This window comes from Coenobita brevimanus, chromosome 88 (genome assembly GCF_032717465.1).
Source record: "Coenobita brevimanus isolate Jiangsu-jjx chromosome 88, ASM3271746v2, whole genome shotgun sequence".
Lineage (NCBI taxonomy): Eukaryota > Metazoa > Arthropoda > Malacostraca > Decapoda > Coenobitidae > Coenobita > Coenobita brevimanus.
In genome coordinates this window covers 10,317,963-10,333,250 of record NC_137041.1, presented here as the reverse complement: position 1 = coordinate 10,333,250, position 15,288 = coordinate 10,317,963, and the positions used below count along the sequence as shown (strand labels likewise).

Here is a 15,288-nt window from a genome sequence, read left to right as displayed (position 1 = left end):
TATTTTCACTCCAGTGTTGAGAATTTCCCTCCTTCCCTCCCTTCCTCAGTCTGTCTGTTTGTTTGTTTCTGTCAGGTGGGGGGGAGGGAGCGGTGAAGTTGGGGAGAAGGCTGTATATAACGACGGAGCTAGTATGCGACGAGGCTCAGCTTAAAAAAAAAAAAAAAAAAAAAAAAAAGTTTATTGAGTTCTTAGTCTCTCTTCCTCTTTGTCTTCTTTTTATTGCATTGTATTCTCTGCCACGCCATACTCTCTCCTCATTATACGTTCCCCCCCCCCCAAGTTTGGGGGGATCTCTGGTTGCGTCTGTCTTCCTCTTCTCTCCCTCCTCACCTCCACATCAGTCTTCTCTTCCCTCTTCAAAATGTCTTCTCTTATTCTGGTTTCCTTCGTCGTTTTTTGTTCCTTTTCTGTGTATCTCAGTTTCTCCATCTCCCTTCTTCCCTCCCTCCTCTCTTCCCAGCCTCTCCGTTACATCACTCACCTCCTCGTAATCCTTCCCGTCTCATTTGCCCTAACATATTACCCCCTCTCTTCTTGTTCCTTTTTTCATTTTGTTTTTATAGTTCAGTCCGTTTTCCAATAATTCTTTGCTCTTAGCTTTAAATGTACAGTATAATAATAATCTCATCACTGCTTTTGTCATTCCTGCTGTTTCCTCTAATCCTAATCATTGTGAGGTCAGTTCTATATCCTACTCATGCTTTTATTCCCCAGCTTATCACAGCCACACTAGAATTTTCACACTGCTTTCTCACAGCCATTGCCATCTACTACCACCATCCCCTGCCGATAAGCAGTGCCTCTATTACTGTTTTATCAATGATAATACTAATAACTCTGCCCTAATTGTAATCTTTATCAACAAACATTATATGGTTATCAGAATATTTTCCACAGTTACTATTTCAACCTGTCTTAACACCACTACTATTTAATTCCTAAGTATAAGCTAGATATTTCAATTTCTTCTACCATAAATGTGTTCATCACCAACGTCCTCCCTGTCACCCATAATTAACATCATTCCATTTTATACTATCGTTAGATTTTACCTTCATCATCATTATCATTACCTCTGCCACCACCACTACCACCACCACCACCACCATCATCATCATCATCATCATCATCACCACTACCACCACCACAACCACCACCACAACCACCATCGTCATCATCATCATTACCTCTACCACCACCACTACCACCACCACCGCCACCATCATCATCGTCATCATCGTCATCATCATCACCACTACCACCACCACAACCACCATCACCACAACCACCACCACCACCACCACCACCACCACCACAACCACCACCACCACCACCACCACCACCATCATCATCATTATCATCAACATTACCTCTGCCACCACCACTACCACCACCACCATCATCACCATCATCATCACCACTACCACCACCATCATCATCATCACCAAAACAGAAACCTTTCCCTCGGGATAAATTAGCACGGTACATAACACGCCCATAATTTCATATACAGTATGTCCAATGTTCACGCCCGACAATATTTAACATAATTAATTTGACAAAAAAGCTCGGTAACAAGATGACTCTACTCGTTTACTGAACATATTAATATTAATGGTCATGTAAAGCAACAGAAAAAAGATTTTGTTACTTATTTTCAATATTACATGTTACTAAAATAACTATAAGTGTTTTTATCCAAGTATGATCCAATTAAGTATCTATACGAGCCATTTTGTATCTAAGGAATTTTTGATATATGTTTTGTATTTATTATGTAGTGTCGTAGTGTAGACGTGTAGTAGTGTAGTGCTGTAGTGTAGTGTAGTGTGGTGTAGTGTAAATGTGTATTGCTGTAGTCCTTCTGTCCTCTCTTAATTCCAGTCATACCCTTGCATCAGAATGAAATATGACACTTCCAAGCACTCTAGCCACCACCACAACCTCCACAAACACCACCACAACCACCACAAACACCACCACAACCACCACAAACCCTCATACTCGTGCCTTACTCCGGGTTGGGTGAGTGGTGGTGAGCGATGAGAATGTCGTAAATAGGTGCTGCGTGGTGTGTGTGTGTGTGTGTGTGTGTGTGTGTGTGTGTGTGTGTGTGTGTGTGTGTGTGTGTGTGTGTGTGTGTGTGTGTGTGTGTGTGTGTGTGTGTGTGTGTGTGTGTGTGTGTGTGCTGAACTTGTGTCCTTTGTAGCGCTCTTGTGTATTGGTGATGAGGAGGTGACTGTTGCTCAGTAGTATACTTATGACGTCACAGCTTCCTGGTATGCTGTATATAACTCCTAGAAGTGAGTACTCACAATGATTTGTGAATACTGTAGGAATATTCACACTATATTTGGGTTAAAATGAAACGTACACACACACACACACACACACACACACACACACACACACACACACACACACACACACACACACACGACACTAACAGACAGCAAAATGGACCATAAAATATTCAAGATGTGTTGCAGAGAAGGGGAAGGTCAAAGAGTGTTGGGAATGGAACCCATGCATTTGTACTATTCCTTGTTCTCTTTCTCTTTTAGTTTTACTGAATTGCATGACTATTTCCCTTACACACACACACACACACACACACACACACACACACACACGCACGCACGCACGCGCACACACACACACACACACACACACACACACACACACACACACACACACACACACACACACACACACACACACACACACACACACACACACACACACACACACACACACACACACACACACACACACACACACACACACTTTCCCCCTCTGACTTCCTCATGGCTGACATTAAAATTTCTTCAGCTGATGTATTTTCTGCCATCACAGCCCTCAATACTAATAAGGCATATGGGCCTGATGGAGTACCTCTTGTTGTACTCAAGAACTGTGCTTCTGTGCTTACACCCTGCTTAGGTAAACTCTTTCGCCCCTGTCTGTCAACTTGTACCTTTCCTTCATCCAGCCAGTCCAAAGAAGGATGACCATTCCCAACCCTCTAACTATCGTCCAATTGCTTTAACGTCCTGTGTCTCAAAAGTTCTCGAGTCAATTCTTAATAGAAAATTTTTAAAACAGCTTTCCTATCACAACCTTCTTTCTGATCGTCAGTATGGGTTCCGTCAGGGACGTTCCACCGGCGATCTTCTCACCTATCTTTCAGACTCCTGGTCATCCTCCTTTCGGGACTTTGGCGAAAGCTTTGCCGTAGCACTTGACATCTCAAAGGCTTTCGATCGAGTCTGGCATAAATCTTTAATTTCCAAACTGCCCTCTTGAGGTTTCTATCCTTCTATCTGTGCCTTCATCTCTAGCTTCCTTTCTCGTCGTTCTATAGCCGCTGTTGTAGACGGCCATCGTTCTTCTAGATCTATCAACAGTGGTGTTCCTCAGGGCTCTGTCCTATCACCAACTACTTCCTTTCATTCATCAATAACCTTCTAAGCTGTACATCCCTAACCACTCATACGCTGATGACTCCACCTTTCACCTTTCCATTCGGTTCCCGCAACGTCCATCTCACCAGTTACTTCAACAGGTAAGGGATGAGGCTATGGCACACCTAATGTCTGACTTGGCTTGTATCTCTGACTGGAGTAAAAATAATCTGGTTGTTTTTAATGCATCAAAGACTCAGTTTTTCCACCTATCAACCCAACAAAATCTTCCACAAGTATACCCACTAATGTTTAATAATACTCAGCTTAATCCTGCATCATCCTTGAACATGCTCGGGGTTTCATTTACTCGGGACTTATCTTGGAAAGATCATATAACATCTCTTGTCAAATCTGCTTCCAAGAGATTAGGTGTGCTAAGCCGACTCCATTCCTTCTTACCCCTGAACAATTGTTGGCTCTATACAGGGGTTTTATCCGCCCCTGTTTAGAGTACAACTCTCATGTGTGGGGAGGCTCCCCACATACTGTACAGCTCTTCTCAATAGGGTGGGGTCAAAGGATTTTCGTCTCATTAACTCTCATCCTCTTACTGACGTCCTTCAACCTCTGTCTCTTCGTCGCACTGTTGCATCTTTATCTCTTTTCTATTGCTACTTCAATTGTCAATGCTCCTCTGAACTGTCTGCATGCATTCCTCCACCTCTACGACGGGCGCGTAACACCCGTCTAGCAGCAAACTCTGATCCCTTTTCTGTCCAACTCTCTAATGCAAGAGTTAACCGTTACCCCCAGCCCTTCATTTATGCAACGGGTCAACTCTGGAACTATCTCCCTCTGTCTGTATTCCCTGCTTCCTATGATCTCCAGTCTTTCAAACGCAGTATGTCCAGGCATCTCGTAATGATTGAATCTTGAATTTGGCTCTCTCTTGTATCTTGTTTTTCTCTTGGAAGGAACAATAATTGCGGGCTCCTGGCCTTTGGTTCCTTCTTCCTCGCATAAACACACACACACACACACACACACACACACACACACACACACACACACACACACACACACACATTCTTCTTGTAAAGAGCTACAAGAAGAATTAAATAAACTTCATGAATGGAGTAGTACATGGCAAATGGAATTCAATGTGGACAAATGTCATGTAATCAAGTTTGGTAAAAGTGGAAAAAGACCTGATTGGGATTATAAGTAAGGAAATAAAACCCTCTCAGAAAGAGAGAAAGACCTAGGTGTGATTATCAATAACAGACTATCCCCGGCTGACCACATCAGCGAGAAGGTACGGAACATGTATACGCTGCTTGCAAATATGAGAATAGCACTCACATACATAAATGAAGACATGCTAAGAAGGATAATAACATCATTCATTAGACCAACCCTGGAACATGCATCAGTAGTCTGGAGTCCTCATCTCAAAAAACACATAAACAAGATTGATAAAGTTCAAAGGGCCGCTACAAGATGGATACCAAGCTTAAGGGACCTAAGCTACGAAGAAAGACTAAATAAACTAAATCTACCAACACTACAGGAGAGAAGGAAAAGAGGTGACATGCTAATGCTATATAAGTGCATATCAGGGAAGGAGAAAATAGACATAAATGATTACTTAACATATGGAGAAGCATCAGCAAGAGGACACTGCAAAAAACTGCATAAGAAGAGAGGTGATAAAGACGTAAGGAAATTCAGTTTCCCAAACAGAGCAATTGATCAATGGAATGCACTACCGAATGAAATAGTGTGTGCCAAAACAATTCACAAATTTAAGGATGTACGATAAATATGGTTTAAGACACAGGACAGTACGAGCTTGACTCATTCCTGTAAAGATACAATTAGGTGAGAACAATTAGGTAAGAACACACACACCTCAGCATCACACATCCCATTGTCCCCCCTACACAATCATCATCATTTCCCCCCCCCTCTCTCTCCCTCTTTCACACACACACACACACACACACACACACACACACACACACACACACACACACACACACACACATACCTCATCTCTCACACCACAATCCCCCAGGTATCTCATCAACATGAAGCACTCTCCCTCTCTCCGCCGCTCAGCCTCCGCCTCTCCTTCCTGATGTCACCCTAACAATGCAAGCCACTCTCGCGCCTCAGCCTCGTACCACATCCCTCCCTCACATCTAGCGCAGTTCAGGTCCCTCCATCACATCCCTTAACCACATCCCTCCCTCACATCCAGCGCAATTCACGTCCCTCCTTCACATCCCTTAGGTAATTGCGCATACGATTCACAAACTCCTTCATACATTATTCGCAGCTACACACACACTCCCTCGTACACCATTCACAACTACACACAAACTCATACATCATTCACAGCTACACACAAACTCCCTCATACATCATTCATAACTACACGAACAGCTCACAAACTCTCTCTCTCTCTCTCTCTCTCTCTCTCTCTCATGACATCCTCAGCTTTAGTAAGTAAAACATCGACTCAAAAAATTTCCTCAAACATTTGCAAGAATCTCACATCTTCGGACATCCATTTTCGTCATCATTGGAAACGTAAACATTTATGGAACATAATATCGCTGCACATTTTAACCGAACAGAATTGAAACTCTGACATTATATTCTGGAAAGTTGTTAAGCCATAAAGATCACGTCAAAGGCTTGCTAAGTTTATTGCTCACTGTATCGGTATTTATCGTTTTGAAGAGGATATTCGTAGGCTCAAATGTACAGAAATGGCAAAGATTAGATGGATGTATAGTGAGTCCTTGAATGCGAGGCCTGGGAGGGGGGGGCTAGGTTTACGATTGAAGAGTTGAAAAGAAGGATGGGACTGGAGTGTATGGGTGCTGTGATAAGGAGGGGTAGATTGAGATGGCTTGGGCATGTGGAGAGGATGGAGGATGGCCACTGAGTGCGGAAAGTGAAAAATGTGAACGTCGGGGGTAGGGTTGCGAAAGGCAGACCGAAAAAGATCTGGGACGAGGTCATAGAGTGTGACCTCAGGGAAATGGGACTAAATAGGAAAGCTGCCAGAGATCGAACAGCGTGGTGAGCCGCCATTAGGTGACCAAGGCCGACTCATACAAGCATGTTGGAGCCTTTAGAAACGATACGAAACGATACGAAGTGAGTCCATATTTATGTTCAAAGTTGTATACACGAACAAGCACCCATAAGTATGCAAAAAAAAAAAAAAAAAAAAGATGGAAAACGAATATTCAAGTCTGACTATAAATCAGTATACCGGATACACGTAACATGCAGAAGCTGACAGTGAGTGATTCAACGTGGCTTTATAGAAATAAGATAATTGATGCCAAAAGGTGGCACAAAAGGAAATATATGAAACGCACAGAGAATGGTGAAAACAATAAGAAAAGGAAAGGAAGAAGATAATATTTTAAAGTGCTTGAAGACAAAAATGCTTGGTTGTGCAGTAGTAATAGCGAAGTAGTATAAGTGGTGGTGGTAGTAGTAGCAGTAGTAATAGTAATAGTAGCAGCAGTAGTAGTGGTGGTGGTGGTGGTGGTGGTGGTGGTGGTGGTGGTGGCCCCAGGTTCATCTGAAACGTGAAGCTGGTGGACTGCAGGCTAAAGATGCCCCTCTCCTGCAGTCCACCATCCTCCTTTCGGGGGATAGGGAGGAAGAAGAAGGACGTTTGTATAAATGGACAGAGGAGCAGCTCGGTTATACTAAAGCCACCGTGTGAAGGCGTCCCTCTCCAGCCCAAAAAAATGCAAGTAAAAAGCCAGCCGAACCTCATATATTTACTCCACTGCCTTTTTGTCAATGCTGTTTTATATTTTATTTCCTTACTAAACTTTTGTATCTCTGTTTATTGAATAAATTTAAGCATTTTTCGAGTCGTATTTCTGCTTTGGTGCTGCAATAACAATATCTTTTTTATCAGGCATCCACTGACTTCCATTTGAGAACAATTATTTTCAGGAAGGAGAACAGAATCTCTAAAATCGTTGCTTCTCCCTCCTTCGTGTCTCACTTGTCTTACATCATCTCCCCCCCTTCTCTCTCTCTCTCTCTATCTATCTATCTTTCTATCTATCTACCTTCACCTACCTTGTCTCGGTGGTACCACAGGATGAACTCAGGCGGTGTGGGGCTGAAATGAACCAGGCAAGTGAGGTTCAAAGTGCTGCCTCTATCCAGGAACACTGAACCCTCCCCCACCATCTCCGCCGTGGGCACTGGTGGGGGGACAGACACAGGTTAGAGTGGGAAGGAGTTTGTGTCATGAGTGGTAAATGTAGAGATATATTTGAAGAGAAAAGTACCTGTCAACTGATAGATAGGTGGATAGGTAGATAGATAGAAAGATGGATAAATAGATAAATTGACAGATACATAGAAACTCTTTGTACTTCTTGCATTGTATGAATATTTGCATTCTCTCTCTCTCTCTCTCTCTCTCTCTCTCTCTCTCTCTCTCTCTCTCTCTCTCTCTCAGCCTTAACAGCTCTCCATCTCATCACCTCGCCCCTTCCACTTCAACACCCTGGTCCCTTTTCTACGCCGCGTCACTGCATCCCTCTTACCCACTCCTTTACCTCGTTCCACTTCAGCACTCTTGTCCTCCCCTTCACTTCCCTCCCTTCCCTTAACGCTGTCTCATTTTCTCCCTTTCTCCCTTCTCCTTCACCTGTCCCTCTTTTTTCTTGATTTCACCTCCCTCTTTTTCGATTAACACAGTCTCATTTTCTCCCTTTCTTTCTTTTCCTTCACTTGTCTTCGTCTCCAAATTATTTCCTTTTTCTTGATTTTACATCCTATTCCCTCTCTCCTCATCTATTTCCTCCCGTTCCCTGACACTGTCCTATTTTCTCTTTATTTTCCTTCCTTCTCCTTCACTCGCCTCCATCGCCAACCTCTTCAGTTTCCTTGATTTTCCACTCCATTCCCTTTTCTTCACCATTTCGTTCCTATTGACGTTCTCTCTCTCTCTCTCTCTCTCTCTCTCTCTCTCTCTCTCTCTCTCTCTCTCTCTCTCTCTCTCCCTTCATTATTCACTTGGGTACACTTCTGCACTTCCCTCCCTTGCTTCGTACTTTCTCCCTACGGTATGTTGTTTTCCCTCCTCCTCCTCCTCCTCCTCCTTCTCTTCTTCTTCTTCTTCTTCTTCTTCTCTTTCTTCATCATCATCATCATTATCATCACCATCATCATCATCATCATGTTTTTTCCTCTTTTTCTTCTTCATCATCATCATTATCAACATCATCGTCTTTTCTTCTTTCGCATTCTACCACTCTTTCTCCATTTCTCTTTGTCTATATTTCCACATCTTTCTGTGATGAGCCAGAATTGATGGAACGACTTCTGTGTATATGGAGTACTGCATCTACCCTAATTCCTTCAAATGACGTATTTATCCACTTCATTCTTGCTATTTATTGTCGATTTTGCTAACTTTGGAAAATCCATCCGTAGTAGCAGGATCAGAAACAGTCTTCCTTAACCTCCTCACAGCCTGATTTTTCCCACAAACTTGAATAAAATCATCTGAAGGTCTATCTATCTATCTCTTGCCAGACGCCTTAATCCCGTAAGGGGTGGCCACAAATAGCCTCCATGTTGTCCTTTCCCCCGCCATTTCACTGCCCTGCTTCTAGATCACTCACACCCTCTCTGAAGGTACCAAGAATAAAATCTACGACATCGGATTGGAAGAGGTTAAACAGCTAAGTGAAACCTCTGTGACAAGCAGCCTCGTAACTCCTACTGTACAGAAGAGGGGGCGTGAGAAGATGAAGAGCACGTAGTCAGTGTTACAGAGATGCTGATAAATGAAGGAAAAACTAATAAGAAAGTGGAAAAATGGACGCCAGTAGATGCGGGAGGGAAATGAAGGGATTAGCCTGGCTTCCCACGCCCATTGCTTAATTATTTCACCTAATATTATCTCGCCTTTAAGTCCTTCTAACCATCGTTCACGATTAGGAACATTCAGATAAAATATACTTTCTTCATCACATATACCCATCCTATGCCTCAACTCTCACCTGAATAAAATCGTCTGGCGTTGGCTGGAATAGAGAGCTAGAGTTGCCCTAACCATGAGAGTGTTGTTATCCAGCATCTTCAGCCCCCTCCCCTCCCCCCCAAAAAAAAAAAATCAGAATCCAGACATTTGACAGGGATCGTCTAGGAATTATAATCATGTCTTTTATATCACGTCACTCAAGGGCATGGGGAAATGAGGACTTGAGATGGAGTTAAGTGGCAATCAACTCTGCATTCTAGGTCTCCTCCGGGTGTCACTTAAAAGCTGAATGATGTTGAAATTGCTCTGCATTCCCCGGAGGTTTTGCTCACATGAGAGAAATGAGATGAGAGATGTGAGACAGAGATGTGAGATGTGAGACAGAGATGTGAGATGAAAGATGAGACAGAGATGTGAAATGAGAGATTTGAGATAAGATATTTGAGACAGGAATGTGAGATCAGAGATATGAGGAATGTGAAATGAGAGATTTGAAATGAGCGATATATGAGAGAAATGATGTGAGATGAGAGATGTGAGATGTGAGACAGAGAGGTGAGATGAGAGATTTGAGATGAGAGACTTGAAGCTGCCGTAATATGTTGTATTAAAACATTATTTAATAACATTTATCAAGAGTGAATGAGACAAATAGTAGAAACCTTGGATGAGACAGGGACAAGAATGTGGAAAGTTGGAGGAAGAGAGATTCACAAGGCAGAGAGGAATGTGAAATGTGAACAGTTTAACGAAGAGTTATGGGAAGAACACAGTTCCAACACTGTACTTTAAGTTTGGTAAAGAAAATATATTTAGGATGACTGGAAGATCATAGCCAGTTTCCTTAATACGCTACATCCTCCTCTTCCCACCTCTCCACACAGGTAAATCAGATTGCTAGCTCCCCAACTACTCTGCATCCTACCCTGTTTAAATACTCATCCAATTGTTCACCATCTCCCTTATCAACACATCCATCCACCCATCTACTCACCGACCACCTCCAGCTTGATGCTCATGGTGGTGACGGGTTTGGTCGAGATGGAACACTCATAGAAGCCAGAGTCCGAGGGCTGTGGACGCCTCAACACCAACACCCAGTCCCCAGTGGAAGAGTCTCTGTGGGCCGAGAACCTGTCGTCTGTGGTGAAGGTGAAGGAGCCAACCGTCAGGACATGCAGGTCACGATGCCGGATCCACGACACCTGATATGGGCAGAGAGAAACAAGGTCAGTGAGGAGTGAAGGCGTCGTGAAGTGAGGTAAGTGTTTGTATTTTGTATCAGATGTGTGTGTGTGTGTGTGTGTGTGTGTGTGTGTGTGTGATGCCTCCCTGGGTTATGTCACGTTCACACCCGCCAGACGTGTGTCCTGCCGTATCATTTTTGCCCGACACGCGATAGTACTGTATATAAGAAAATGCCGTTATAGTTCGCTCACCTTAACTTGCCAGAGATTTTCGTCCTTTTCCAGCCTATTTCCTGTAGTTCACTGACAGACAATGACGATCATCGGATACTTTGGGAAATGTCAGTATTTCTCTCTCTCTCTCTCTCTCTCTCTCTCTCTCTCTCTCTCTCTCTCTCTCTCTCTCTCTCTCTCTCTCTCTCTCTCTCTCTCTCTCTCTCTCAGAGGTAAACAAGAACAGAAATGTCACGAAGAATTACCGACAGAAGCTGGAAGTGTTAAGGAGGAGGGATTGCAGAGAAAGGAAGGGGAACGAAAGAGAAAATGGACAAAACTGGAGGAAAAAGAGAGGAAAGAATATAAGGAGAAGCGAAGAAAATAAATACAGTGGAAAAACCCTCGTACACATCTAACCATCTTGCGGCGGAGAGCGACCCTTCATGTTTCTTGTATGATTGATATTTAATTTCCTCTGAGATGCAAGTGCGTGTCTGGGAGTGGAGGGAGACGAAGGAAGAGATGCTGAAGAGGAGTATTTGCAGCGCGTAAACGACGATAAGTGCATTTCAGAAACACCTGTGTATATCAGTCTATCAAAGGAAAATTTAATCATTTTTGGTAAATATGTTAACCAAAAATTTCTCTATTAATGTTTGGTTTCCTGCTCCTTAACACTGAATCAGACTTGCACTTAAGACTATGCCAACACATATACAGAAACTTGACAGTTGGTATGTGGCTATAAGCAACACAGATATACTGCAAAACTAACGAATATGTGTTATTCATATACAAGGAAATTCCTAAGCGCGCGCGCGTACACACACACACACACACACACACACACACACACACACACACACACACACACACACGACAGAGAAATAACAACGACAAAGCTAGATTCCCATTTCAATTTACTTCACTCTTCAACATGTATAAGGTAATATAAGCAACATAAAACATGAAACTATTAACTGAGAAACGATATATTAACCATCCACTGGAACATGTAAAAATATTATTCGTTAAAGTCATTTGATATTTACTGAAAGCCTTAACGATCCATCGACAGCGCAGGTAGAACTCATTCACTGTCAGCGCAGAATCCATCATTCGCGCGCTATATTCTTACTGCTCTCTCTCTCTCTCTCTCTCTCTCTCTCTCTCTCTCTAAAGCTGAATATAATCGTCTGAATGAAGGAAGAATGAGGTGAAAAATATATCATAACGTCTCTAATAACACGACTCAATTGAAGGGCAAAGGGACTCACAGATTTAGCGCCGAGGTTACGGGCCTTGCAGGGCAGGTGAGCAGGTGACCCCACGGCCGCAGTCACCTGTCTGGGGGAGTTCTGGGCGAAGTGGGGACCTCTCGGTGGGTCCAAGTGGGCCCAGTCAGGGACCCCCACCGATTGGCCATCCAGGGTTTTGGACCGCAGGGCACTGTCCACCACCAACACGTCTGAGGACACACACTTTATAACAGCTAGAAAAAAATATGTTACATGAGTAGCTAGGAAAGAAAATATGTTGCATGAGTAGCTAGAAAAAAATATGTTGCATGAGCAGCTAGAAAAAAATGTTGAATGAATGGCTAGGAAAAAATAGGTTGCAAGAATGGGTAGGAATATGTTGCATGAATAACTTAAAAATATGTTGCATGAGTACCTGAAAAAAAATTGCATGAGTAGCTAAGGGAAAAAAATGTTGTATGAGTAAACCAGATACTCAGATTTCTATTTAGCTGCGACAGTAAACAGACGAATCAGATATTAAGATTTCTTTTTAGGTGTGTAAGTAAATAGAAGAATCAGATACTTGAGTTTCTATGTAAAAAATAAGGAAAAGGATGGTTGTTAGTGCTTGGATGACACACAATATTTCGTTTTAGTAAAATTAGAATTATGACTCTAATCATATGTAATGTTACCCTCGTCTAAAACGTCAATAATGAGTAGCCTAGTCGCTGGCCCTTACGTTGGTGATGGGGTAAAAGGGATTGGATGATGGATGGATGGATGATGGATAGATGGATGGATGGGTGTAAATTTCCCTAACTCCTACCGATCTCGTGCAAAATTATTATAATGTTCGCAGTTGTTTACTAACAATTGTATCTCAGCCACCCATACACGTGATCTCAAGCCATTGGTCGAGACACGAGACACCCACCCCCTTTCCTCCCGCTCTTTTACACGACGAGGACAACGAGGACAGCTAAACTTTCCCCTTCAGCACTCCGCCCTCCCTCTGATTACAATGCGAGGACAACGAGATCAACTAAATTTTCACCTGCCTCAATCCCTCCTCCCCCCTCTTTACGTAGCGAGGACAACGAGGACGAGTAAATTTTCTTCCTAAATTAATCGTCTCCTATAACATGAGATATCGCCTCCTTCTGACCTTTGACCTTCTATGTGACTTTGACCTTTAATCAGTCTTTGCCAAAACTTAAACATATCTTCCCAGACCCGTAAGTAATGTATGTGCCAGTTATAATGCAGATCGGTTCAGAATTCCATTAGGCACTTCTCTTAACATTCATCCATCCATCCATCTATCCATCCATCCATACATAAATACATATACACATACCTATCCATCCATTCATCCAACTAGCTAATCATCAAGCCATCCATTCATCTCTACATATATGCAAACATACATACATTCATACATACATCACACATCCATCCATCTTTTCATCCCAACATCCATCCATCATTTCATCCAAACATCCATCCATCATTTCATCCAACCATCCATCAATCCGTCGATCCACCCTTCTATCCATCCATCCATCCGTCCATCTAATCAACCATCCATCCATCCATCTATCCAATAATCAGTTAATCTTTCATCTATCCATGCATCCATCACCTAAACCATCCATCCATCTATCCAGTCATCCATCACTCCATCCATCCAACCATCCATCTAACCAACCACCCATCCATCCATCTAACCAACCACCCATCCATCCATCTAACCAACCACCCATCAATCCATCTAACCAACCACCCATCCATCCATCTAACCAACCACCCATCCATCCATCTAACCGACCACCCATCCATCCATCTAACCAATCATCCAGCCAGCCAGTCATACACAGACAGATACACAGGAGCCAACTTAGTCACAATAGCTACACCTTCGTCGTCGCTAATTACACTAATGTATTGCTCGAAAATTCCGCCGCCACCAAACACGTAATGACCACGGCTTCGTAATTAGCGCCATCATAGATCGACGGTAATGAGTGTGGCTTGGGTCAGGGGTCAGAGCCTGTGGGATGGTGAGAAAAATAGTACTGTAATTACTCCCGTGTGAGAGGGATGGGAATGGCGTTGAAGTGTGTGTGTGTGTGTGTGTGTGTGTGTGTGTGTGTGTGTGTGTGTGTGTGTGTGTGTGTGTGTGTGTGTGTGTGTGTGTGTGTGTGTGTGTGTGTGTGTGTGTGTGTGTGTGTGTGTGTGTGTGTGTGTGTGTGTGTGTGTGTGTGTGTGTGTGTGTGTGTGTGTGTGTGTGTGTGTGTGTGTGTGTGTGTGATGCTGGCGATGAAAACGATAATGACAACCTTCTAACGAAATGGATGGTTAGATGGTTAAATGTCTAATTGCACGGTAAAATAAGCTATTGTTTGACCGACATTTAATTGCGTGAAAACTTAATAATCGGTTGTAATATTTTGGCCATTAATATGCAAAGAGATAATGCTTAACTCTTCCGTCAGACAATTATAGTTGGTTTGTTTATATTTCAGAACTGAGGCTCTTTCATCCTTTTTTTTCTTTTTTTTACAGATGATGAACAGAGGAAGGAAAAACAAATTAAATAAATCTTGACTACAAAGTCGTGCAAAATTCAGTGAGCCTTAGTTATGGAGTAGGAAAATGAGTTTCCTTGGTTGCTAGTCAAAAATCCCCCCCAATTTGACTACATCCGGCCATCATCTGAGCTGAAAGGGGTTAGGTTAGGAATGTTGTCAGATCAGAGTAAAAGCACTTCGGACAGCCAAACCTCAAACAGTCCCAGTGCTCACTCTCACTTCAAAACCTTTCACCTTTTCGCAATAGTTTTCGAAATTGATATAGATGTTCAGTGTGATAAGGAAGGTGTAAAGGTGACAATTATAGATGAAGGAGATAGTAATGGCAGGTTGTGAAGCGGTAAGCCTTTGGGTAATGGTGATAGGAGGTAATGAGCTTAGTAATGGGATATAATGGGTGTGGAAGAATGATAAATGGAGGGAAAGATAATTGGGAGGAAGGAGGAAATTATGAAGAGAAAAGATGGAAGGAAGGGAGGTGAAAGAGGTGTAGCTATGGGGAGAGTGGTAGAGGAGCTAGGTGAAATGGCATCAGAGGGAGGGCAGTGAATGTCAAGAAGTTCAATGTTGAGAGGGAAAGGGGGACAATGTGATAGT

The 15,288-nt window shown here is 42.9% G+C and overlaps 1 protein-coding gene across 1 annotated transcript in view; it reads right to left on the bottom strand.

The window, feature by feature from the left end:
• Positions 1 to 15,288, bottom strand: part of LOC145411174 (zwei Ig domain protein zig-8-like) — a 31,928-nt gene that overhangs the window by 2,976 nt on the left and 13,664 nt on the right. The window contains exons 2-4 of the mRNA XM_080281229.1: positions 12,134 to 12,324; positions 10,448 to 10,658; positions 7,533 to 7,660 (exon numbers count right to left, since the gene is read on the bottom strand). Coding sequence (XP_080137355.1) covers positions 7,533 to 7,660; positions 10,448 to 10,658; positions 12,134 to 12,324 — 530 coding nt within the window. The remainder of the gene's footprint in view (positions 1 to 7,532; positions 7,661 to 10,447; positions 10,659 to 12,133; positions 12,325 to 15,288) is intronic.